The sequence below is a fragment of the Megalops cyprinoides genome, chromosome 25, assembly GCF_013368585.1.
Source record: "Megalops cyprinoides isolate fMegCyp1 chromosome 25, fMegCyp1.pri, whole genome shotgun sequence".
In the NCBI taxonomy this organism is placed as follows: domain Eukaryota; kingdom Metazoa; phylum Chordata; class Actinopteri; order Elopiformes; family Megalopidae; genus Megalops; species Megalops cyprinoides.
Window position 1 is genome coordinate 15,697,774 of NC_050607.1, and position 25,957 is coordinate 15,723,730.

The window sequence follows — 25,957 nt, forward strand, 5'->3', positions numbered from 1 at the left end:
GTCACCCGGAGGAATAAAAGCTTATTCATAGCTGGTCAATCGTTTGGAGAAAACAAGGTCAAATGCACCATTTGTACTATTCACCTCACTGCATAAATAAATGAGTCCGTGACCATTTTCCAAGTGCGAGTGTGGCGCTGTCAGATAGAAGAGGTGACTTTCAATAGGTCTTTATTGCTCATACTGACAGGTATTTGCTGGAGGGGACACAACTGCAGATTTGCTATAGGTAGACCGTAGTTAGTTTATCCACGAGAACAGCCTTGGTCTCTCTCTCTCTGTCTCTCAGACACACACACACATACACAGACTTGCCCCTTCACCCATTGGTGTCAAAGTCTTTTCCGCATCATCTCCTCTGTCATTGTTAAAGTATGATAAATATTTTGTGAAATATCTTTTTTACCTTGAGTCCACAGTCTTTTACAAAAAAATGGCCATTCCTCCTCATAAAGACAACATATCGAGAGACACACAATATCCAGAAAAATATTTTTTCCTCTAAAAGTGTGGGATCCAATGCTGTAAGCCTTGCAGTGCTCACCAGCTGGCGCCCCCTGCAGGGCTGGAGGGCCACGGTGTCAGCGTTTCTCTGCTCAGAGGTTTACACTAAATACTGATGTATGCAGAGCTAAGTGCTGGAAAATAAAACCGGTCAGACTCCCTCGCAGTCCCTACGCTCGCCAGCAGGGCGCGCTGCCTCTCCCTACTATCCGCCACTTCTGAGGGAGGCGGGGTCTATAACGCGGACACCCTGACGATGTTGCTTTGCGAGTAATCGGTGGAGCTGGTGGACTCGTCACCCTCGGGGGTGGTCACGGGCGGGGTTGGCATGGTGATGATGGCCGCCGTGGTGTAGGGCGGGTCACAGTTGAGTGGCACAGTCTCCTCCAGCTTCGCGTTCAGGCTGGACCTGCTAGCAGGGAGAGAGAGCGAGAGAGAGAGAGAGAGAGAGAGAGAGAGAGAGAGAGAGAGAGAGACGGAGACGGAGAGGCAAGGAGAAGAGAGGTAGAGGGGAAGAAGTGAAAGGTTACTCAGATGACACAGTGTCACTGCACAGTGACGTTCTGCCTAAGGACATCTCTGAGTGAACATCTCTGCACTGCAAACAGCTGGAAGGTCTCTCTTCCCTTTGTGTCTGAGGACCAGATTGACTCCTCAGTCAGACAGATGGATGGTCTCTCGGCCCCTAAGTGTATAAAGGACAGATCCAGTTTGTGTGACAGATCTGGCTCTACGAGGATAAATGTGTCTGCATAATCCAGTGACTTGCGTAAAGTCTCTGATACATGCTCCTGCCTGTGTGTGCGTGTGAGTGTGTGTGTGTGTGTGTATGAGAGTGTGTATGTATGTGAGCGTATGTGTGCGTGTGAGTGTGTGTGTGTGATTATGTGAGCGTGTGTGTGTGTGTGTGTGTGCGTGTGTGCGTATGAGCCCTTGTACCTGTTGGACAGCGGCCTCTCCTGGATGTGGATGGTGCTGAGCTCCTGCACGCTGCCGTGGCGGCCGGCGGCCAGGGTGGAGTTGGGCAGGTGGAGGTTCCTCTTCCGGTGGCGGCGCGAGCAGCAGGAGGAGAGCCCGTGCTGGGAGGAGGAGGAGGAGGTCAGGGAGGCGGAGCGCGAGGCCGCCTGGTTCACCGCCGACATCTCCATGCAGCTCGCCTCGTACGTCTTCTCATCCACAAACTCGTGATTCTGGGGGGAGGGGAGAGAGGGAGCGTTAGTGCTGAAGGACAGAAAGAGAGAGGGAGAGGAGGAGAGAGAGAGAGAGAGAGAGAGAGAGAACATTACTGGCAATAGACAGAAAGAGAGAGGGAGAGGAAGAGAGAGAGAGAGAGAGAGAGAGAGAGAACATTACTGCCAATAGACAGAAAGAGAGAGGGAGAGGAGGAGAGAGAGCTTCAGCACAAACATCAGCAGTAATAGCAGGCCAGAGTGCTGTACTTGAGTACGATAGTGCGGGTAGCAGTTAGCAAGCTGGACTCTGAATCTAAGGATGACAGTTTGGCAAAGTTCGGAGATCACAGGCCACTGGACCTGCAGACAGCAGTGTGGTGTACAGCTCAGTGAGCTAGACTGTGGACCTAAGGAAAGCAGTACTGAGCTGTACTTAAAGCACAGGCCATTCAGCCTGAGGGCTTGGACCCATGATGCATCACTTCAGTACCCTCGAGCATGGCACTTAAACTGAACGGCCACAAGAAAGGACCGAGGGGGCTGCAGTCCTCGTATTAGTGTCTGCTAAGCAAGCAAAACTAAATGAGAGAAATGAGTCACAGGCTGGAGCCCTCATTACAGGGCCACAGCTCGCAGGTGCTGCTGGGAGAAACACAGGCACCCGGCCCATTGCCTCGGATCTCTTACTCAAACAAGGGACCCGGCTTGAGACGGCAGTAAAGACCGCAGCATCTTGCGAGCGCTGGTGTCACATCTGCCGCGGTTGTCCGACCGCCTCGGTACGCCCGGGGCACCAGATGGAGGGGGAGTAAGCGGCCCTCGTCCCGCTTCCAGCGCGGCGCGGGCCAAGTGTGTGCGGCTCAGAGCCCGGCGTACCAAACGCCATGAGAGGCGACATGCGCGCTCATGCGCCAGGGAGACAACCCTGCCAGGCTTTGACCCAACGCCGTGACCTTTCCCAGCATCCCTTGTGACATGTCGGACCCGCTCCCTGAATCTTTGCGGTCACACTCTGGTCTTTAACAGGGGCTTTCAAGGATGCTGTCATCTGACGCCCAGTCAGTTTATTATTATGAGACCTAATGAGTTGGGCTGTTCTCAGATAAGCTAAAGAGAGGGGGGGGATTGTAATGATACTCTAGCATCATTTATCCAGGGGAACAAATATGTACACTGTGAGTGTGTGCACACATGTCACTGTGCAGTGTGTGTGTATCCTTCACATGAAACTGAGAGACAGAAGCTCATTCGCTCGCGTGGCTCCTGGCTGGGTCTCCTACCGAACGCCCCAACTGTGGGATGACAGTGCGTAAACAGCCTGCCAGAAAGGCGCACTTAAAGCATCCATCAGCGGGGCCTGGCAGAAAGACAGGTGGAGCCGAGCGACGGGTGCTGTCTGTCCCGAGCAGCGGGTACCGGAGAGATCAACACAGATCATCCGCAGTGACAGCAGCGTGACAAACACACTCCCACACACACACGCGCACACACACAGCCTCCTACCGTAGTCTTCTCCAGGCAGTGCAGCAGGTGGTGGTGTTGGGTCTCGAAGGTGGGGTTGATCCGGGTGACCTGGGCCTTGCCGGCTTCCTTTGAGGCCTTCAGGACAGGGAGAAACAAAAGGACGGGGCTTTAATAGGGGGAGCGCCCGGAGAGAGGCCCAGCCGGCCTGGAACAGAGAGTGGGGGTAGGCTGCACCCAACCAACATCTGCGCAACGTTCTAGGAACGCTTGACAACACTGCGTGGCAGCTGGGTTATCCTTCTCCTCCGCTGTCCTGTTCTCAGCCTGCTGCTGTTGATTGGTGGTTCATGGTTTGAAACTCCGCCCCTTGTGAGAGTCGCACAGCACTAGTCCAATTGGGAATGATTAAAGCACTTGTAGAATTATGCATCATCAAGTGTGTGTGTGTGTGTGTGTGTGTGTGTGTGCGTGTCCATGTGTGTGCGTGCGTGTGTGTGTGTGTGTGAGCAGCAAGCAAGATTAAATGATGGGCACATTGTTTCAACCATGAAAACCACAGACCTGTTCCCATACCATCAATTCCGTGCTGGATTCAACGTTACGCAGCAAATTATTGCTGGGACAATGTCAGCTGGATTTTCCTAAAACCTGAACATGGAACTCAGGACTGTGTTACCCGAAAAAGCGTGTGTGTGTGTGTGTGTGTGCAGGTGAGTGTGCGTTAGTGTGTGCGTGCGTGAGCTTCAGGACGATCCAGCCGACACGCTCCTCGCTGTAACCCGCTGCGTTCGGCTGTTTCCGCGCCCGCGGTCCGCATGCAGCCGGAACAATGCCATTCCTCCGTGTGATGAGAGGCAGAATGCTGTCAGATGAGGCCATGAGGAGAGAGAGAGAGAGACAGAGCGGGCGGAGCGAGGGCCAGGCACAAATCCCCGAGTAGCACGGCCAGATGAGCGTTTCAGTCAGGACACGAGAGTTAATACGAATGCATGGGGCAGAGACAGACAGAGAAAGGGACAGAGAGAAAGAGAGAGAGCTCAGAGGAGAGACAGACACAGGACAGAGAGAGGAAGAGACTGAGAGAGAGAAAAGACAGAAAGGACACAGAGATAGAGGGAGAGAACAAAGAGACAGAGAGGACAGTGAGAGAGAGAAAGAGAGGGAGAGAGACAGAGAGGAAGGGAGACACAATGAGAGGATAGAGGGAGGGAGAGAGAAAGAGAAGACTGAGAGGGAAAGAAAATGGAGAGAGAGAGGACACAGAGAGAGTGAGAGGACAGAGAGGGAGGTAGAGAAAGAGCTCTTCTAATTCTTCTGGGTTAAGGAAACACAGAATCTTTGGCAAAAAGATATGTGTCAGAGTGTCACAGCCTGAGGGACACTGGGCAGGAAGCATCCCCTAGCCTACAAATGTATGTATATATGTATATATTTATTTATATTTTAAGAGATTTAATAGTTTAGTATTATGCTATTTCTATATATTTGAAGTTTATATTTGCAATATTGTAACCCTGTATAATCAAGAGAGAGAGAGAGAGTGAGAGTGAGAGAGAGACAAGTAAATGGTTGCAGGACGACCTTCCACAGAAAGAGATGGGTGTTGCTGTAAAAGTGACTGCCCCCAAATAACGCCCCCCCCACCCCTCCCCAACACACCCAAAAACCAAGCGACATGCAGTGCTTTGACAGGGGTTAAAATGAGTCCCTTTCCACAACACGGCCCCACTCCTCCCTGCCCCCAAAATCCAGGAGGAAGGAGAGGGGGCGCCGGAGGTCGGGGCAGTGCATTCCTGGTGTGAGCGGTGGGTGAAAGTCAATGCTGTGCCGAAGGCGGAGAGAGAGAGAGAGAAAGAGAGAGAGAGAGAGAGAGAGAGAGAGAGAGAGAGAGAGAGAGAGAGAGAGAGAGAGAGAGACCACGAAAAGCGTTTGCAAGGGGCAGCCCTGCGGTCCTGGCGTGGACCTGAGGCCCCTGCGCATGCACCAGCCCATCCACGACCCCCCCCCCCACCCCCTCCACGCCCGGCCAGTGCCGGCCCGGTTACCTCCTCCAGTGAGTCGCTCAGGAGCCCATTGCGTTTGTACTGCAAATAGGCGTTAGTGCCCCCTCTCTTCGTCGCGCGAATTCTAGCAAGCCTCGTTTTCTGTTTGAACAAACACACGTCTGTTTAGCTGCCTGCTCTGGCTCCTTTTACCTGTCCTCTGGCGGGGGGGAGGGCATGCTGCATCCAGATCAGAGAGGGTTCGATTCCCTCTCCTTCAAGGCCCCGGCCCAACCCGTCACCCTGACCCAGTGCCAATGCAGAGCACGTCTAATTGAATGACTCATAAGATTTTGATTCCCCGTTAACAGGGATAGTGTGAGCAAAATATACATTATCTGTCCCTGTAAAAATTCTCTGTAGTTCACCCCTAAAAGTAAAGAATGATCATGGTCAAACTTCATGATGGTATTACAAGTACACATTGAGTGCAGTGTTTGAAAATGTGATTTAAAATGTATTAAAGTATTGTACTAGTTTGTAAACACTATTTGCATGATGGTCAGACAAGCCTGCACGTCCCTGCAGTTAAACGCTTCTATTGTTAAACATTGGCAACCTTCTCATTAGCTGATAATGATTTATTCTGTGTACAAATGGCTGCTCTAGTTCTCTCTGTGGTGTACCATGTTTGGAGATTTCCAGTATTGAGATTTCACCTGATGGAACCATCTGAAGTGGAGTTTGTAATGACGAACTCTCCTGACTCCACTCCCAGACTTAGCTTAGGTTTTTACACTAACACTAAACTCTCCTGGGGCTCACAGACTGAGCAGAGATTCTTACACTAACACTGAAATCTCCTGGTGCTCTTGGACTGAGCAGAGGTTCTTGCACTAACACTGAAATCTCCCGGTGCTCTTGGACTGAGCAGAGGTTCTTGCACTAACACTGAAATCTCCTGCTGCTCTTGGCCCACACAAAGATTCCTACACTAACACTGAAATCTCCTGCCCCCGCCAAAACCTCTGTGTGTTTTTCTCAGGTTCACAGTGGTGTTTCCGAAACATACAGCTTCTCCCCGCTCTGAGCGATGCCGCTCTTTTGAGATCTCTCATGCTCATCTGGAAAAAAAACAGACAGCTTCGGGAAAGCTCCCCTCGCTAGCTTTGAAGTTATGTCCTTGAACGAACTGGGTGGAATAAAGTCACCTACTTCTTCCTCAGTGTGGATGGAGTGTTATAAATAAGAAGAAAACTAAACTGTCATGTGCTGTTTGCGTCGTCTCAGAATAAACACTCTTCTCAGGGGTCTCAGAGGGGCAGAGCTTTCTGGTGCAGGTCTGTATCCGTTGGCCAGCAGGCTAGTTCTCCAAGCGCCTCTGCAGATGGAGATGTCTCCGCATTCATTAAACACTGTTTTACGGGCTGAGCGGATGAGGTGAAGGTCTATGCATCCAATTAAAGACAGCATCGGAAGGCTCCATGGCCAATTTACAGACCGTGGCAAATCCAGTGCACACACTCGCACACGCACGCACGCACTCACGCACTCACGCACTCACGCACACGCACCACGCACCACGCACGCGAGGTCACTCACAGGCACCCCAGCCCCGAGGATATTTATCTTAGCGACGCAGTCCGCTGAACCTCTCAGTGACAGCCCCGCTGAGGACTGAGCCCCCGTGCGCATTACACAGAGCTCTCGACTGCACACTTCAGCCCTCTCTGCCGGGGTTTCTGTGGCTTGGGAGAGAGCGTGAATGTTTATAGAGCACCAGCTTGTCAAGTGTGGACTTAATTATCCCGGACACCGGAGGCAGCCGGGGAGCAGCGAGCAGGGGAGGCAGAGAGTTTACCTTCACGCGATAACCGCCCCGAACCCGCCACCGATCTGCTCTCTTCACTGCCTCGCGGGCTTAATAAGCACGCCGGTTTAAATAAGGCCGGCCAATTAGCGGCCGGTTCCTTTCTGTGTTTGGAGCTGTGGCCGTGCATCTGAGGATTTGATTTACATTTATCTACAACAAAACATTGATTTTAGATTAATAGCTGATCTCCCACCTCTTTGTTTGGCTGAATATGAAGAACTTAATTATGATGCCGTACGAGGCGAAGCAATCGGCTGCTGAAGACCCTTGTTAAAACTGGCAAGATTGCTGATCGTGAAAAATAGGTGCATGGTGAAAAGACCTTTAACCAGGGTAAAGGCCAGCTCTCTGCCTCTATAGCTCACTGGCCCCCACTAGATTACTAAAATATACTGTGGGCCTCATAGCAGTCTGCTGGACTAGAGCCCTGATTGGTCCAGTCAGGCACTGCACTGCCCGGTAGGCGTGGCCGGTGGGAGGAGTCCTGGCAGTACCTTCTGGGCCCGGCGCTTCTCCGCACGCTGGCTCTGGTGATAGATCCGGCTGAAGTTGGACACGATGACGGGGACAGGCAGGGCGATGACCAGGACGCCGCTCAGGGAGCAGATGGACCCAAAAATCTTCCCCACGATGGTTTTGGGGACCATGTCACCGTACCTGAAACAAGCAGGGAATGGCGGGGTTAGTGGATGGGAGAAACAAGGGGGGCAAATCTCTGCAGCTCATAAGGAGCCACTTCCATTGTGGGATTATATGAGCGCAATTCGTCCTGTAGTGAAGGTACTGTATCAGCAGACGAACAAACATGTAGTACAAGGTTCAATCACTAGGGGGTGCCATGGGGCTACTGAAAGTGGTATGCATGTGGCAGCACTGTGCCGAAGTGTATTTTTTAAACATCAGGCTGTCTTGCTTTATTTATGACGGTGTATAAATGTGTTTTGACTTGAAAGTGAATGTGTTCGGATGGAAACATCACGGAGAGATTGCAATTACAATAGCGCTTTCCCAAGTTGTAAAAGCAAAGTACTTCCTGACCCACTTTTTACATCCGTTTCCTCTTTGCACTTTATTTTTTTTGGGAAATATGTTTCATTCATTTATTAGCCACCTCGAGCACATCCCTGCACGCCTTTATGGACTGCTTGACTTAATTTCCCATGGTTCCCTTCTGTGGGTCCTGTCACAGATACTCAGAGTAACATTCCAACCAAAAGCTTTCTTTATTTCTTTTCAAGACCCAGAGGGGGGCTTGGAAACATCCACAGGCCCTGCAGTGAAAGAGCATGGTGTTGCTCTCATCCTCGCTATCTTCAGGTGCAAAACTGTGACGAATGTGCTTGTCCTAGGCTTGCCTTTTTCACCTAATGAGGTCGATCAGAAACATCCAGTGACCCAAACACAAATTCTCTGGCTGAAGCAGTCGGCTTCAGAGCTAGAGAAGCAGCCAGCTTCGCAGCCACAGAAATGATCAGCCTTCGCAGCCACAGTAATGACTGGCTTTGCAGCCGCAGATATGCTCTACGTTACAGCCACACAAACAGACAGCTTCACAGCTTCAGACAGTCTCAGCCTCAACAGCAACCCCTGACATGGTTTTCAGATGTTCATCCCATCACTCCCAGGGCCACGCCAGACCCAGAGGTGTGTTTCTTTTAGGTATGGGTCTATGGGCTATAGGTATAGACTAGTTGTCTCTGGTTGTACTTTATGTGCGTGGTTAGGCTGATGATCATTGACAGTGAAGTGGAGGCTTGTGAGCTCGAAATATAGGGAGAACAAAAACTTCTCTTCAGATCACTAAGTATCCTGAGGTTATTTCTTATGTGTTTAATGGGTAAGGCAATTTAACTAAGGGTCACCCACCTACAGTTGATTGCGTTTTACTATATTGCATGTATTGTGGTAGAATTATTTTCATGCACTTCAGATTTTAATTTTAATAATCACAATTTTAATTATGGCGAGAGTCTGAATGTCATTAGGTAAATCTAATTATAACAAAGACAGTGGGTGTGCTAAATGATTTTGATTACAGGAGAGACCGGTGACCAGCATGAACTTTTCATAAATCGTATTTCTTGTTGTTTAAAAATTCACTTGAAGCACAAAATTGTCGTAAAGACAACGCCACCCTATTAGACGCAATTACACGTTAAAAGCTAAAATGCTAAAAGATCCAGGCAATTAGCAGGGCAGCACTGTTGAGCAGTTCAGCAGTGTGGAACAGTGGACAGAGAAGCAGTGTGGAGCAGTGGACGGAGAAGCAGTGTGGAGCAGTGGACGGAGAAGCAGTGTGGAGCAGTGGACAGAGAAGCAGTGTGGAGCAGTGGACGGAGAAGCAGTGTGGAGCAGTGGACAGAGAAGCAGTGTGGAGCAGTGACCACCTCAGCAGTGTGGAGCAGCTGTCAGGTCAACAGCGTGTAGCAGTGTACAGAGAATGAGCACACACTGACAGATTCTGTGAAACAGAGGAGCTGTACCCCTTTAACTCTCTGGGTTTTAAATACAGCTCCGATTGGTTTCAGTTCGATGCGTGAAATATGTAATTTAACTACAAAGACAAGGAGCTAAGCTTCGGGGCCGGTCCACCGCAGACTTAAAAGACTTGAAAGTAATTAAAGACATGTTAGATTCAAGTTTTCCAATTACAGTCCTCTAATTAATTTTGCGCAGAAGGAAGCGGAGGAAAGCGCGGGGCTCGGCGGCGCTGTCAGGATCTCGGCCTCGTTCAGTCGCGCGGCTCTGATGTGCTGACTCCTTACTTTGCACACAGCCGGGAGCCCTGCTGTCAATCATGTACGCTGAGCCAAAATGGAGGACAGAGCAGCTGAGCCAAAATGGTGGCAAGTGCATTGTGTCCACTGTGTCCGCTATGGGATTCTGACATTACCCTCTAAAGCCAGGACTCCAGGTCAACCGTGGCGAGACCTTATCATTTCTCTTGTGAGGGGCTAGGCAGAAGCACAGCAATTCTACCTCTGCAACAAGAATGAGATTCACAGACTTTGGGGATGTGTGTTTCTTGATCGCTGCACTGATATCTGTCTGCTCCCTGTCACTGATAAACACAATGGAATCAGTCCTCTCTCTCCCTTCCATTTCATAGTCACGTCGACACCACCGTGCTGACATCACCCCTCTGATAAACAGCGCTTCTTCCTGCCTCTTCTCGGCCCCCGCATCAAGATACCCTTTGTTTGGCCTTCCCAAAAAAATCTTATCAGATGACGCAGTCAAAGTGTTCAAACCCACCCCCCGCCGCCCCCCATCCCCCCCCCCCTCGCAGGAAACCATTTGACCTTCTCCCAAAATTGCTTTCCTTTCTTGCGAGGTCGAGGGTGGGGGGTGGAGCTGCCTCTCAGCGGCGGCCTAATTTGCTTTTTCTGTTTGCGATGTTGTGCTGGTCTTTGTCTTGTGCTATTAGAGATGACAGGCTCCTAATTAACCCCTGGGCCCACGCGGTTTTCCATTAGCACCAGGGGCGGCCCCTGAGCGGGTTCAGGGAGGACTAACTCCAGACTAAATCTATGAATCGGTGCCAGAGCAACAACAGAGAAGGCAGCTATAATGCGTTTAGTGCCAGTGTGAAGCACTGGTGGATACATACAGGAGGTGGACTAATATGCTAAGATCCAGTGTAACAATGCAGGGTCGGCTTAATCCGTATAGAGTCAGTACCAGCACAGAGATGCAGGGGGAGTGTGAACCAAACCTGTATGATCTGTATGGCACCAGGTCTGTTGAGAAACAGAAGGAAAGGTGGACTAAATCTGTGTGGAGTCAGGACCAGCGCAAAAACAGGAAGCATCTGACCGCAGACGTTGCCTCCCCCGTTCTGAGTGATTGTGGTGTGAAATGATTCATGCCGCTCTGAGCATGACTGTCTCCCTGCATCCGTTTCTGTCTGCGCTGCCGTTCTCAGACGTCTGGCCGTTTTGAGAGAGAGGTGGAATAACGGTGACGGCGAGAGGGACCACCCTCGCTCCTCTTCACTTAGGGGACAGCGATCTCAGGGCTAGGGTTTCAGCGCAGGGCCAGCACCGAGGGGCTCACAATCACCGGCAAACACTGCGGGCCGTGTAGTCGAGACTTGCACACAGCAGGACACGCAGGCATCAGAATGTCCTCATACTCCTCCTGACTGTTGCCTCCGGGTCTAGAGTCCAGCTCTCTAAGCGCTACTCAACACTGCTGTCTGCACCGCACTCTACCTGCTGTACCACTTTCTCCAGCCCTGAGACGCGAGATGAACAACCTGAGCTGAAATTTTCAGATTCTCAGTTTCTCAATGAGACACACAGTGAGACAAACAGACACAGACACACACACACACACACGCACGCACGCACGCGCACACACACACACACACACACACACACACACACGCATCCTCTAATGTGGTGATGGGGGAAAAACTGTGCTCCCGGTAGCTTAAATATCCTCCCCACCACAGCACAGGACACAATTAAAATATTCATCACGCTAATCCGCAGTGATCTTAATTGAAATCCAGTAACAAAGCAGAGCTAATTTTCATCAGGAGAGGGCCTGTCTGCGCTGTTTACAGACAAATCCCGCTCATTAGGGCTCCGGTGTCATTACGGCCTCTGCAGAAAACATTGTGGAATGCTCCCGTCAATCAATCAGCCGACAGATCGGGTTCTCCCACCCCCAGGTGCTGCAGGCAGGGAAAAGTATGTTCTTGCAGCAAAGACACCGTTGCCAGTGCACTACAACACGGTGTGACAGAATTGTTATGAGAATACGATGTGTCAGGTGTTTTTCCATCACGTACATTAATCCAGGCTCACTCAGAAGCAGTGCATTGCGGGTCTCACTCTCCCCCTCAGCGCCGCCCTGCGCTCAGATCAGGTCACATGACCTACCACCCCCGAAGCAGTGTTCGGAGGTGAAGCCGTCATCTGTCACTGTCACGGGGGCATGTGGCCCGTAACGGCTCGGGGGGTGACTGTTTGCTTTGGTGTCGGCAGCAACGGAGCAAAGGACACGGGCTGCGTGTCCTCTCACGCCTTCGTCTCCTGAGACCAGACAGATGGGTTTGTGTGTGTGTGTGTGTGTGTCTGCTTAAACACTGAGTCACCACAGATCAGAGACACAGAGACATGGTCAATGGAGATGTGTGCATATGCATACCGATAGCCAGACGGTCCATTCAGGTGTTTGTCTGCGTGTGTGTGCCTGTGTGCGCTCTGTTGTAGCCCTAGCTGGTCTTAACTAAACATCAGTTTCACAACAGAAACCCCAGTGTCTACATTGAAAGGGGTCATATATTTAGAGAAAACTGTTAACTCTATCGTCTTTGATCCAAACTTCAAGTGGATCCCAGACGTGCATGGCTTCATTCACAAGCATTTTCAGACACACACACACACACACACGCACTCGCGTAGGATGGCTGGCAGAGGCTGTTGCCGGGTTAGCGCGAGGCCCTCTGATGCCGTTTCTGGATGACGCTGTGAGGGGATTGCAAAGCGGCGGCTTCACACGAGCCCGTCTCCTCTGCTTCCGCCCGTGTCTCCAATCTCTGCCTCGTCTCTCAGACTTGCGACGACCCCCCCGCCCCCCCCCCGCCCGTTTCATCTCTTCCCCGTTTCCGCCTTGACGCCGCTGTGCGCGTCTGACTGGAGCTGCTCTGATGTGCGCGTGTTCCGCTCAAGCCGTCCTGACATGTTTTCACTGGTGTTTGAGATATCCGTGATTTGGGGGGGGGGGCAGGAATGTTACATGCAGCTTCAGAGATGGAGTGATTCGCCCCTGCTGTGCAGACGAGTCTCTCCCTCTCTCTCCCTCTCTCTCCCTCTCTCTCTCTCTCTCACACACACACACACACACACAAACAACAGGCACCAGCCCAACAATCGTGTCAAGACCATCCATCATGAGCCAGGAATATCAGATACAGAACCACAGCAGTCAGGAATATCACATACAGAGCCAGATCAATCAGGAATATCAGACACAAACCCCATCAGTCAGGGATATCACACAGCCATGAGAATTTGGACAGCTGGTGCCGAGCGTGTGGAGAACGGCAGTCTCTCCCTTTCTGCACTCTAAACAAACAAACAAAAAAAAAGCTTGGAAGTAACTTCTCTGCCTATTGTCACTGAAGTAAGCAGAAACCCCAGGAGTGCCTCTAATTGGATGATTGACAAGCCAATCGGATAAATGGATTGCCTCTCATTCTGACAAATACGGTGATTAACGTGCACCCACCTCCCAATGCTTTTTCTGAGCATTAGAAAATTAAACAGGGCCACATCTCTGGTTTATTACAAAATGAATCATAACAATTAAAACAAGCACGGTCAAGAAGGTGTGGTTGAAAAACGTGGTCATGGTCACCAAGGTAAAGCCAACAACAAAATCAATTACACCGAGCGAAGGGAGTACAAGCAAACAGTTATTTTGTCGTTCCATTAACCCGAAAGCAAATGGAATCACTCAGAAATAGCTTCAAACTACATAATGGAAGTAAATATGTACTGTGCATCTTTCAACTTCATTGCTAAGAAAAATCATCATGAGGTTAGCGACACTGAATGCTTTTGTAGGCTACAGAATGCAAATTAAATACAAATATTTGATATGCACTGAAAGATATCAACACAAACATGAAGTATGACATTTTCTTAAAATGGGGCTGTAGTGCTGTTGTCATAGACTTTCGGAGACCACAGGCAGCCTACTGATAAGGATAATGAAATATGAACATAATTATAATATTATTGGATGCACTGTTGGATACTTCAAGATTCAATAATCCAGAACCGTTTTAAATTGTTACATTCCATGTACAGTAGATGAATAATAAAAAAAAAAAATCTTGACTATTCCCAAACTGACATGATCGCTCTTCTGAACAAAAACAACAAAATCCTTCAACTTAAAAATACAAAATATTCTGAACACATAGTATTTCAATTTTTGTGTCTCAAAGCCTCACCTGCTCATAATTTAATTTATGATTGAATTTATTCTGTCAGAAAACATTTAATGAGTGTGTTTCTATTTACTGCCAGAAAACATTTAATGTGCAGTATATGCTTTGGATTTAATTAAGCTGTTTAATTAAGGCTGCATAGCAGGAAGTAAACAGATAATATTTCTCACGTCGTTTCTTGGTACACCGCTACTGTCAGTGGATTAATTGCACTTAACTGTGAAAACCAGTGTTAGAGCAAGAAATGAATTTGAGCCAAATATCTGGAGGTATGACAAAAATACTATTACACCCATGATTTCTGAATAATTTCACAGTGCATATTTAGAAGTCTATTACTTGTGTGTTTATTACTTTGTGTGTACTGGCCCTCCGCCTGCTAACTACTTTAAAAATGATTCATGGGTACAGTACTTCATAGTCAGATTTTGTATCTGCAATATCAACTGTTTTCAAACAGCAGGAATAAGCCCTCAGAATAAGGCATGACCCTTACCTATGTAGAGTGGAACACCCTCAGGCCATGGTTGACTACACATCTCTCGGGTGTGTCACTTAATGGACACAGGAGGATGTTGTATGAACATTTTGTGGGAGGCGAACTTGCACAGCGTGAACCGCAAGCTTTGATGTTTCCACCTAAATGGCTGATGGGGCGGGAGGAGGGTGCATCGTGGGTAAATTGGCGAGGGGAGACGGCAAAGTCTCTGTCGTTTCAGCACACAGAGACACCGTGACCTATCAGTCAGTCTCTCCAAAGCAGGGCAGAGTGTAATTACCGAAAGGGCTTTTGTGAACTGTTAACTCTTTCAAGGGTAGACTTCAAAGGACAACTAATCCCTTCGTTGCCTTGATGTCGCCATCGTTGCACATCATTTAATCTTGCCACTAATTCAGATGGTCTGAGAAAGCTAAAGTGATTAGTTGCAACAAGGCCCACTCTTTAATGTATCAAAACACTCCAAGTCTCCTTTTTTGTAAAGAAGAACCCTTAAAGTGCTGGCTATAATGTATTGGTCTGATTAGGAGCTGGTTTGCCTACCCCAGTAGATATTAACATTGTAGAGACTTAGCTTTATGTACACAAGTATCTGTACAACCTATTGTTAATGTAATGTTTGTAATCTGAGGCAACCTGATAATTCGAGAATAACGTGAGACTATTAAACAGACTTGAAAATATGAGTGTGTGGTCAAGTCACCCACATCTATGTGGTCGGTGACACACCTATTATTCAAACGCACTGCTTGTAATATTAGTACAAATTGACTGACTTGATACGTCTTCCATAACAATAAGGTAGAGTAATTATTTGAAAGGGGACGGTTGCATGAGGTTGTATGATTGATACCAATGGACAATATTGTAATCGTCTACAGAATATACAGCGCTGTAAGCTTCAAGATGCAATTGTTGTTGGTCGGTATCTGCATAATGTAATCTGCTCCTGCCAGTGCGTGGCGAACCACCCCTGACCTGAATTATGCATCTGCATTCCGAGAGGAGCGAGGAACCGCCTTAAGAAATACAAAGGGTTACGAAATGCATTATGCGCGTGAACATACATACATACATAATTTGGTGGCATTTCCCTGCCCCGATCATAACGAGGCCGATAGTCATCACAGCTGCTCTGGGACCGCCGGCACGCAAGGAGGAGTTATGCGTGCATTACGTTGCATGAAACAGCCCCCTTAAAGAGATTCATGCTTCTGCTCTTCAGCTGAGACCTGGGTGCCAACACACACACGCTCTGTGATAATTGCGGCGACACTATAACGAGAATCACCGGCGGCCGCATCGATGAATACTGGATGCATTGATGAATGCTCGCGAGTGCGTAATCCAATCAGTTAAGGCAATCAAACGCTCCTCTCGCTGGCCGTATAATAATAAGCTCAAAGAGAGGGATCGATATGATATTTCGCGTTTGGAAAGGGTCCCGTGGGCCCCGCTTGACGAGGGGTCGAAATGGCAATCCTTTACAATGAGGAAAAAATTACCCCTTTCAAATGGAGAGAAGTACATCATCCACTGCTCTGTGACCTAGAGCGTATCTGTCAGTCAATAAGAGGCTGTGACCTCTGACCTTAAATGGGGCAACTTCCGATAAAGGTTATGACAAAAGATGATCAAACGTATTTTACTGTAATACTTGACAGCCGTAAAAAGGACAATACAGCCATTTTGCATGTCCTTCCATGTACACATATGAAGGCTAGATTCTTTATTCTGAATAAAGCTACCTTGTTATTTTTTTGTACAGTGCATGACCAGAAAGCAGCCCCAGGAATGCTGCTGGTCAGAATGCTGTTGACTTTATAGGTGTCAACAGCTCCTGACACAGCACAGTCAAACAAACACGCTAGGAACGCTAGGCCAAGTTGTGGTGTTTTTTGTGCGGGCTGGAACATATCCACAGCCACTAAAACCAAGATTCCAAATGTTTCCGTGTGTAGTTTGGCCTCAGGAGCTGTTATTTTTTTCTTACATTACATTTCCTTTATGGTGGCCTGTTATTGGATGCATCGGATGTACTCTAGCATAATCACCCCGATCAAAATTGTATTACCATGATTAGGGCACTAAGAACCCTCCAAGACACAAAAACCCAATGTAAGCAATGAGGGGAAAAAACAATTATTATGGCATGAATGACGTCTATGCAAATCTTAACATTGCGGCGCTTTCCCGCCGCTGACGCTAATGCCGTTCCATGCCCCCCTTCCGCACAGCCCCCTCTGCCATCGGGGCGTGCAGGAAGCCCTTTCCTCAGAATCCTGCAGCACTGGCTAATCAAGCGTGCAAATGAGCGATTACTGTCACACGCGCTAATGGTCCGACGAAACCATTACCTTCCGCGGAAGATTAACGCGGGGGCCCGAGATAACATTGGCGCTAAATGGCTGAGACAGGTGTATGTCTCTAAATAGAAGCACATTAATGCACCTTTACATGGAATATTTAACATTTCATAAATTCCGTCGTGTTGCGCCCACACAGTCCGTTGCTTAAATTATTAATGTTTCCTCCGCGGCGGTTGAACGGCAAGCCATTAACAACCGTGCGGCGAGGACGTTCGTTAGAACATTCTTTGCTGTTCCTGACGTGATTTTCTGTGTAGGATGTGTTATTGTTATTTTTAACAAAGAATTTAATACATTAATTATTAATATTTCTTTCATGGCCAGTTTAAGCTTGTGTGGCATAATAGGAGCAGGAGATGACCATGTGGTTTCACTGGCATGAACCCCTATATTTATAATGAATTATTGATTATTGTATTATTTCTAAGTAATCTTTATTGCAGCAATACCATTATGTTGTATTGATTCCCGCCTCAGGTTTGCAGTAATTAAGCTGGCAGTAATATTTCACTTCTGCTGTATAACTCAGTCAGTTATATCGTGCCTCGTCTCTGTCTCGAGTTCAGAAAGGGAGGTGGAGGCGGGGCTCTGAGCAGTCACCACGGGCAACCCACAGAACGCTCATCGTCGCCCGTGGCGGGAGATGCGGGGAAGGTGACTTTTCGGCAGGTCACCCTGCTGTTTAAAGACCTGCCGCTTTCGGGCCTCCCCCTCAGAACAGCAGTAGAGCTAGCGCGTGTGACTCCGCCACGCCGAGCCCCGTTTTCGCGGCCCGCAGAACTCCGGCTCCTGCTGTCCCTAAACGCTCTGAGGTCTCCGACGGCTGTGTGAAGAGAATGCAGGCAGGAGTGAGGAGGGGAGGCGCCCCGCCTGAGCGTGTGACAAAAAGCCAGGAGCGGCAGGGCGTTTCACCTCCCTCTTATCCCGTTCGCCGTTTGTCCTCTCGAACGCGTGATGCTCTGAGCGTGTCGGATATGAACGTCTGCGGCCACACCGTCAAAATACCTTGAAAATCCTTTTCTGAGACAGGCTTTTGTTCTTTATTGATTTTGCGCATCCAAACAGAGCAGTACCAGCGTAGCCGTAGCCTGTTCTCATGGAGATGTGATGGGGCAGGCCCCGGGGCTCTCCAGTCGTAAATCTCGCCTCTTCTCCCCTGGATCAGCCCATCCTACCCGGTTATGACATTTTGCCTCATCCCCGATGGTTTGGTTTAAAACAAAATCTATATATATAGAATACAGCATCTCTGGAATAGTTAACATGAGGTGCCCTACAATCAACATACCACAGAAAGCAGCTCTGTGATAGCTTACATGATGTGCCCCATGTTAGCATCAGCATGTAATCCATTTTAACGTGGCAGATAGACTAGCCATGTGACAGTTAACACGAAGCCACTTTTATCAACATGCCAATAAAGCAGCTTTGTGATAGTTAACACGAACAGCAGTGTTATCAGAGAAGAGAGCAGTTCTGTGCACAGTGAATTAAGGCTGAATGTAGGATCCGCGGGATGAATGAAAGCTTAATAAAGGCTGAATAAAGGCTACATTCTGACAGCTCCGCCGGGAAGTGTCTCAGCCTGGCCTCCAGCTACAAAAGCCTCGCGCTCACAGGAGACGCATTCTCCCTCCTCACATTCTGAAGTTCTTCAACTTTCCACACGCCCCTTAAACAACCTTGCAGGGGGGGAAACGCAAACTCCGAATCCGAAAGCGAGAATCACGGCCGAGGATTTGCGCCGGCGAGGACATTACCGTAGATTACCCAACTGCAGACAATGAACATTTTTTCTGAAAGGGAGATAGTGACCGAAAGGACAGCGACCGTGTGTTTCGTTTTCCTTATCTTATCTGATATTACCCGAAATGGCCTCTACTGCTTCCTGCAGAGGGTAGAGCCAGGGAGATGGATTAGGTTTTCATCTGGAGCGCAGGGTGTAAGAGAGGTAACACAAACAGAGCAGGTCATCTGAAGGGCTTCTCCTCCCCTTTGGTTTGTTCAGGCTACACCTGAGCACAGTTCTGAGCTCCCTCTCTGGTCTCAGTACGCTGTCATGCACTGTCATGGTCATGGTCACAAATGAGAGCGACAACCACTGATAGGTAGTGGAAATGGTCGTCAGCTCGGCTCCGCAAACCATCATTGGTCGAGAATGGTTGAGGACCAGCGGTCGAAGCAAACGCTTCTCACTGGTGTCACCTCACACTGTTATCAACTCATGTTAAAATGATCCTCTCCATTACCCAAGGTGCAAGTGAGTCCTGTTTTTTTTTTTTTTTCGCAATGTGGGGAGAGTACTTCCTCCAGCTATCTGGGTGTTCATGAACAAATACAAAAAACGATGGCCTACAGTGCTACCTCAAATTACAGCCCTGCAAGCCCAACCAAACTGCAGCCGTCCTCTTTCTCTGGCTCAGCGGACAAACAAATCCTTGCGATTCCACAGGAAACATCCTCCTACACTCTGAGAAGGCCGATGAGACAGTCATTATTGTCATAGACTAGAGCAGGGCAGAATTCACCAAGCTCTAACAGTTCATAAAGTCAAAACAGTTTATAAACCCCATCATCCCCAAAGATTCTTGTAAGTTTTGTCAGAGAGGACAATGGGGACTGTTTCTTCATCTTTGCTAAGACTTAGCTGGGGACAGAACAGGCAGTGTTCTGCTGCTGGGACAAACCAGACCGACATACCTCACAGAACCAGCCCAGCGAATGGGCCCTTAAACAGTCTCAGTCCACAGCCTCCATTCTGCCAAACAGCTCGACACGCGCTAACGAGGGCCAGCACCGCCAGCACAGACTTCAGTTCATTAACCGCTAACACTGAATAACTTGGTACCGCACTGAATCAGTGGCTATATTTAACTGACCTATTAGTCACAGTTAGCTGAGAGATAAGTAATACTGCGGGATCAGATTGCCCAAGCCTGAGCACTGCTTAAAGACGAGCCGTGTGCCTGATCTCAATTGTCTGTCTCTCTCTCTCTATCTCCATTACTCGTGTGTGGGCACGTAAATGGAAGAACTAAGGCTCAGATAAACTGCTTGCCTGTTTCATAATCGCCAAGGCGTCACCTTCTCTAAATTTTTTGAAGGTCCTTCTGGGGTGACATCTTTATTGCATGTGCACTGGTATGGGAGGGAATTCCCAGAATGCCATGCTCTGCAGTAAGTGGTGGAGGGATTTAAAACAAACACCTCAAAGCGGTTGGTGGCGTTTTCGTGACATCACAGTGGGGTAGTGCGAGGATGCTTCTTTCACCCCGTCCTGCAAAGTGTCACGTGTGTCACTGTAGCGATGGGTGAGAGCAGTCACCCCCCGGCCTTGAACCCAGGTCTACAGGGTACCAAACTGCAGGAACTGACTAACGTGTGGGAATTAGACAGGGGTTGAGTTAAGGGGTTTGGCACGGAGAGTGTGAGGGTGTAAGATGGGATCTGTTCCGTAAACGGAGCCGGCGTCCGAGGCCCAGTCTCAATTCACCGACACCATCAATTCACCTGACACCTTTCTGCTAACACCCCCTCCCCCCCGCCCGTTAGCGGATTAATGACTGTGTTCCGTGGCAGTGGCCGAAAGATTAAAAATGGATTAAATCGCCCCCGTTATTGATTGGCCCATGGAGGTTTCACGAAATTACGCCTCGTCCGGCGCCGTGCCGACCTTGGCAGAGCGGGCCGGGGTGGAGGGGTGGGATTTTAATGGGTGGGGAGCGGGCCCCCCCCCCCCGTGTCGCGGTTGGTTCGGAGATCTAGGCGACTGCACAGCCTGCTGGGCGACGAGACTCCACTCATGAACCCATCCATCACCGTGTCAAAGGGTGCTCAGAAAGCAGGCCCACATCGTACACGTGCAAAGCAGGCAAGCCCCAAATCATCTTTAAGGCAGGCAGGCAGGCAGAAGGACACACAGTTCCCGGGCAGGCTGGCTCACGCGGTACAGTATTCAGGCAGGCAGATCAACACCACGATGTTAAAGCAGGAAGTGCCATCCTGTGTCACAGGCTGCTCTCTGCACGCGCTCTGTTTCAGACTCTCTCACTATCGATTTCCTGCTGATGGAGGCACATATATTAGCATTCATCGAAAACCAGGCAGCCGGGCACCGAATGGCCCTGGATGATGTGACTGAAATTAATTTTTCCATTTTTTTCCCCAACCAGCAATCCACCTTAAACCAAGCAAAGGCCCTTGTCAAAGTTCTCTTGTCCTGTTCTGACAGGAACATGCCCCCTGCCTGAGGAGGTGGAGAGAATTCAGAGGCCGGGGTAATGTTTTGATTGAATTGGGCTGCTTGTTCATTCAGCTCTTTTAACAGACTCCTCTTTAGGTCTAGAGCCAGGGCTGTGACGGCGGCCATTCTGGCTCCACTGGGGATCCAGTGGCAGGGGAACAAATAGGGAATGGAGAAACTCCAGCCAGCTGACGACCCACAAAAGCCTGGTTTGCATCGCAAACACCACCATCTCAAATGGGCCATGGCCCTTAGATTGGAGTGGAGGAAGCTCAACATGCGCACAATCACAAGTCCTCTCATTGGCAGAAATGGGACCAAACCAAGCTAACTGTGAGGGACAGCACTTTACTGGGATCTGAACACGCGCCTCCTCTTTCCACACATTCTCTCCAGACGGCATTCTGCTATCTGAAATCCATTGGCGGTTTTCGGCAGTGGCGCCGGTCCAGAGCAGGAGGGATTTGTGGTAAAATAAGCATTTGAAGGGGATTAGCGCCTTCCTCTGTCCTGGACTCAGAAGCATTCTGCTTTTAGAACTCCGCTTCTGGTGTAGCATGGTGCACTCTGATGGGGTTTTGCGGTGTGTAAACAACCCGCGAATGTTCCCTCTCAAGTCAAGCGTTGGAGGCCCATTGATGTGAATGTCATTATCTACTGCTGAGTGTGGAGAAAGCAGACATTGCTCTCAGGAAACATGGTTTCCATTGTGTCTATGTCACATTGAGGTGGATGCTACACCTAACAAGAGGTCAATGAGTGTGTGTGTGTGCATTTAATATTGAGTAGAACTTCAGCAATAGTGGCACTTATTTTTGGGATTGTGAGTCATTACTCTATTCACTTTCCCAGCATCAGACATCTGCCTACTGCTCCACTGCTGCCTACTGCTCTATACCAATATATCCAAGACAAAAACCCTGCCCGCACTTTAACCAAACACCACAACTCTGACTGCTGCTCCATACTACTACCAAACACTAGAGCTCTGACTGCTGCTCCACACTGTTACCAAACACCAAATCTGCACACTGTTACCCAACAACAGAACTCTGGCCACTGCTCCAAGCCATTACCAAACACCACAGCTCCACGGTGTTCCCCAATACCAGAGCTGTGGTCACTGCTCCAGACTACTACCCGTCACTAGAGCTCAGGATACCGATCCACAAATAGCTACCCTACATCAGACAATTCACAGTTTCCCCGCCCCCACAAAGGCTCTGTGAAGAATGACTCCATAGCTCTTCCCACTGAGCACACAAATCTAAATTCACTGCTGAATGCCACCCGATAAAGAGTAAACAGCTCCCAGGTGAGGTGAGTCATGAATATAGGACGCCCGAGTGCTTCACTCATCCGTCTATTTTAAAAAACTCGTTTTCTGCCACGCTGCAGAGCTGACATCGCAATCCATCTCTTACTGAACGGGTTCATAAAGTGTCAATGGAGTGATGTACTGACCCACCCCACCCCCCGCTCTACCGCCAGCCGCATATCTTACACGAGTCTGAATCTGACCCAGATCTCTCTCAGTTCAGAGGACTGGCAGTTCCCTCAAAACCCCAGGGTCCACCGGTGGCCTGTGTGAACTCGGCTAAGGAGTCGGCGGTGTTTCCATTGCCGGCGGGATTGCGCTCTCTGTCGCCTTCTCTTGCTGGGAGGGATAGGATTAATTTCGCTGTAGGGAACCCCTGTCCATGCCCTTTAATGTGTAATCTAAAGACAAGAGGGGGGAGTTCAAAGAGGGAGGGTTCAGATCTGGAATGAGGAGAGCAAAAGACACCAAAGTGAGCTCACTGAGAGGGGTGTCTCATTGGCCGATGCGGAGAGTGGCGGACGTGGAACCATACCGTTTCACGACGCGCTTCTGACTCCGCATCCAATCAAAGTTCCGTCTTTTGAAAACACGTTGCGACTCTATTCGAGGCATTGATTTTTGAGATATGAGAAAGTGTTCCCTGCTGGCTTTGATCCCGAGCACAGTGTTCTTTCAAAAATGAAGAAAAAAAAAAGACTCACCGAATCCAGCAGATCGAAATCTGGAGAAGTTTATTATTCTGATAAGTGTACAAGACGCAGCAGGTGAAAAAAAAATAATGATTTCAGCAACAGGAGAGATATGCTTATTGCCACAAGGGGGCTCTCTCTCACAAAAGCAAGAATAAAGAACAAGTGTGACTGCAGCCACTGTATAACATGAACAAAACGCAAAGTGAATCTTTCATATGGTGTATACATGGACACATTCTAATCCCCCACATAAAAAGCAATCTTAGCTCTTGACTGTCTTCCAGAATGTTCCGCTGTGCAAAGGCCATCTGGCGAAAGGCGGAGAATGTGAGCGGGTATGATTCAGCGAATGAAGGATGTGTCTTTCCTACCAATGGCGTACAGATCCAAGGCTAAAAAAAGACTCAGCGCAGAACTTACTGCCTAACACGCCCAACTGCTCGAAACAATTAGATATGTATCTTCCTCTCAATTCTCTACTACCCGCAGAAACTGGATACCATTTAAATAATACAGGTTGCCCTTTTCGAGTCCTTTATTTATATTTCATACTGTTCACAGACATGCTGTGCTGATAATACTTATTGAAGATAATTTAAAATTGTCTGTATTTTACCAGCTGGTCTGCTGCTTGTTTGCCCTGAAAATGCAGTAGTGGTAGTGGTACTGCAGTTCTGGGCTGAACAGAGCAAGTATGAATGGTAGCGATGAATCCCCGTTGGAAAATAAGTGATGCTGAGATCACACACAGTCTGTCTTTGGTGCTTAAATGAGGAAAAAAACACAGGCAGCTCTGCACACGGGCGCACTCCTGTTTGAGACAGTCGGGGCCTTTATGGTCAGGCACGGACATGGACACCCCAGATCCTGATGGTCAGACCTGGACCCCAAAGATTCTCTACAGTTACAAGACGTCAACCTTTGTGCTTTATATGAAAAACATTCTCTTCCTGTCACGAAACACCTTTGGAAGTGACTGGAAGTCCTTGGTGGAAGCAGGAAAGATTGTAATGCGTGCGAGCAGCCTCTGTAGGCACTTCCTGTCTGACTGTGTAAACTTCCTCCTGTTTTGTGCTTGCCTTCCACTGGCTTGATATGTGGTTGAGTCTCCCTGGAGGTTTCCCATCTTCATCTTTTCTCTTGCTCCCAGTGTTTCCATCGGCAGAGTTCTAATGCGCCTCTCATCTCAGAGCAGAACCCCAGACAGAGTTCTGGAAGCCCTGTGAGAATACACAAACATATTCTCACAGCACTCCTGGAATCCCCGGAGAGAAATATACAATGTGGCTACTGTAGGTGTTTCTGAATTCCCCCTGTTCTCATTATCCAAATATCCACCCCCACGTGGTTAACACCCAGCAGCGAGACCAGCGTCGGGACGATTGAATTTCAGCGAGCGTGCAATTGAAGCCCGTGCGTTAGCACTCACTCCTGGCCTAAGGAATCCCCCCCCCCCCACCCCCACCCCCTGTTTCTTTTAATAAAGTGCCTTTTGCGGAAGCCACTCCCAGAATCCCGGCTCCCAGGGAGGGTGACGAACGAGGCAGCTCGTTTAGGGGTGTCACAAATTACATCGTGGAACCCGGCCACGCCTTTCCCCGTGTGCCCATTGCCAGCTTCCCGGCACACTCCAGCAGTGTGATGCTGCAGGAGGAGAGGTGTGAAGAGGAAGCCAGGAGTGTCTGAAAACGTGCACCGCGCGTGGAATCGAGCCGCCGCTCTCAGGTTACACCTTTCTAAAGGTGTTGATGAATACAAAACTCGCAGTAATTAAAAGCCCGAGGAACGAAAGCTGCAGCCACCCGAACCAGCGGGTGATTTGGTATGTGACACGTCTGTGCCATGAAACGCACTCTGCAGCCAAAGAGCCGCTTTGAAGCAAGAAATGATGGAACGAGACAAAGGAAACCAGAGAAAGAGCTGCTTAATCCCGTGTGGTCTTCTCCATTGTAGTAATTTCATTTAATTTAATATTAGTTTTGTGAGGGAGAGAAAGGGAGAGAGGGAGTGAGAGAGAGAGAGGGAGGGAGGGAGAGAGGTAGAGAAAGAGAGGGAGAGAGGAAGAGAGAGGGACAAAGAGAAGGGAAGAGAGAAAGGCAGACAGAGAGGGAGGGAGAAAGGAGATGAAGGTAAGCTAACAGGAAGGTGAAAGAAAGTACTTCTGTTTCACTAGATAGTAGGTTTAGGGATGTACAGTTGAAAGGAAGATACACTATTTAGAGTTCATCATAATGTTTCATCATTTTTGCTTCCAATTGCGCATACTGTGCATGAATGTGTGCTCTGCTTTGGCAACATGGTTGTTTACCTGTCATGCCAATAAAGCTTACTGAACTGCAATTGAAATGAATTGAATTAAGAGAGAGGGAGAGAGACAGGGAAGAAATAAAAAAAAACTAGAGAGAGGGTAGAGAGAGGGAGAGGGGGGAGGAAGAGATAGAGGAAAATGACAGAGGAAAAAAAGAGAGCATAAGAACCGGATGATGCAAATGTGTGCTTTGACGTCATGACCCACACAAACAAGCCCCTCAAAATAGCGCGGGTGTGCACCCAGCCCCGCTCCACTGCTCCAGACAGACACTGTGTGCCTCTGCTTGTGTGTCCTCCACAGGCCGGAGGCTGAGGATCCTCTCTGGCCTTCCCTGGTGTCTGGGTGGGGGGATCTCCTCCAGGTCCCAGTCACTGCACTTTAAATAGCAAAGGGCCCGTTGGGGAATAACCCGTTCTGCACAGCAAAAAAACACACGTGGTGCACCCCGCAGCCTTAAATGTGAATGAATCTATGACAGCAGCTGCTCTGACTTTGAAGAAGATCAACCGGAGTACAGTGGAATCAATCTAGAAATTCTATATCTATGGTGCGTACTATCC

The 25,957-nt window shown here is 49.0% G+C and overlaps 1 protein-coding gene across 3 annotated transcripts in view; it reads right to left on the reverse strand.

Moving 5' to 3' along the window:
- Positions 1 to 416: 416 nt before the first annotated feature.
- Positions 417 to 25,957, reverse strand: part of LOC118771898 (potassium voltage-gated channel subfamily D member 2-like) — a 109,292-nt gene continuing 83,751 nt past the window's right edge. Inside the window, exons 3-7 of one of the 3 annotated variants that reach the window (XM_036520047.1) lie at positions 7,490 to 7,652; positions 5,186 to 5,284; positions 3,180 to 3,275; positions 1,444 to 1,694; positions 417 to 916 (exon numbers count right to left, since the gene is read on the reverse strand). In XM_036520047.1, coding sequence (XP_036375940.1) covers positions 739 to 916; positions 1,444 to 1,694; positions 3,180 to 3,275; positions 5,186 to 5,284; positions 7,490 to 7,652 — 787 coding nt within the window. In that variant the 3' untranslated portion in view covers positions 417 to 738. The remainder of the gene's footprint in view (positions 917 to 1,443; positions 1,695 to 3,179; positions 3,276 to 5,185; positions 5,285 to 7,489; positions 7,653 to 25,957) is intronic. The other 2 variants (XM_036520046.1, XM_036520045.1) reach the window with 2 other exon arrangements.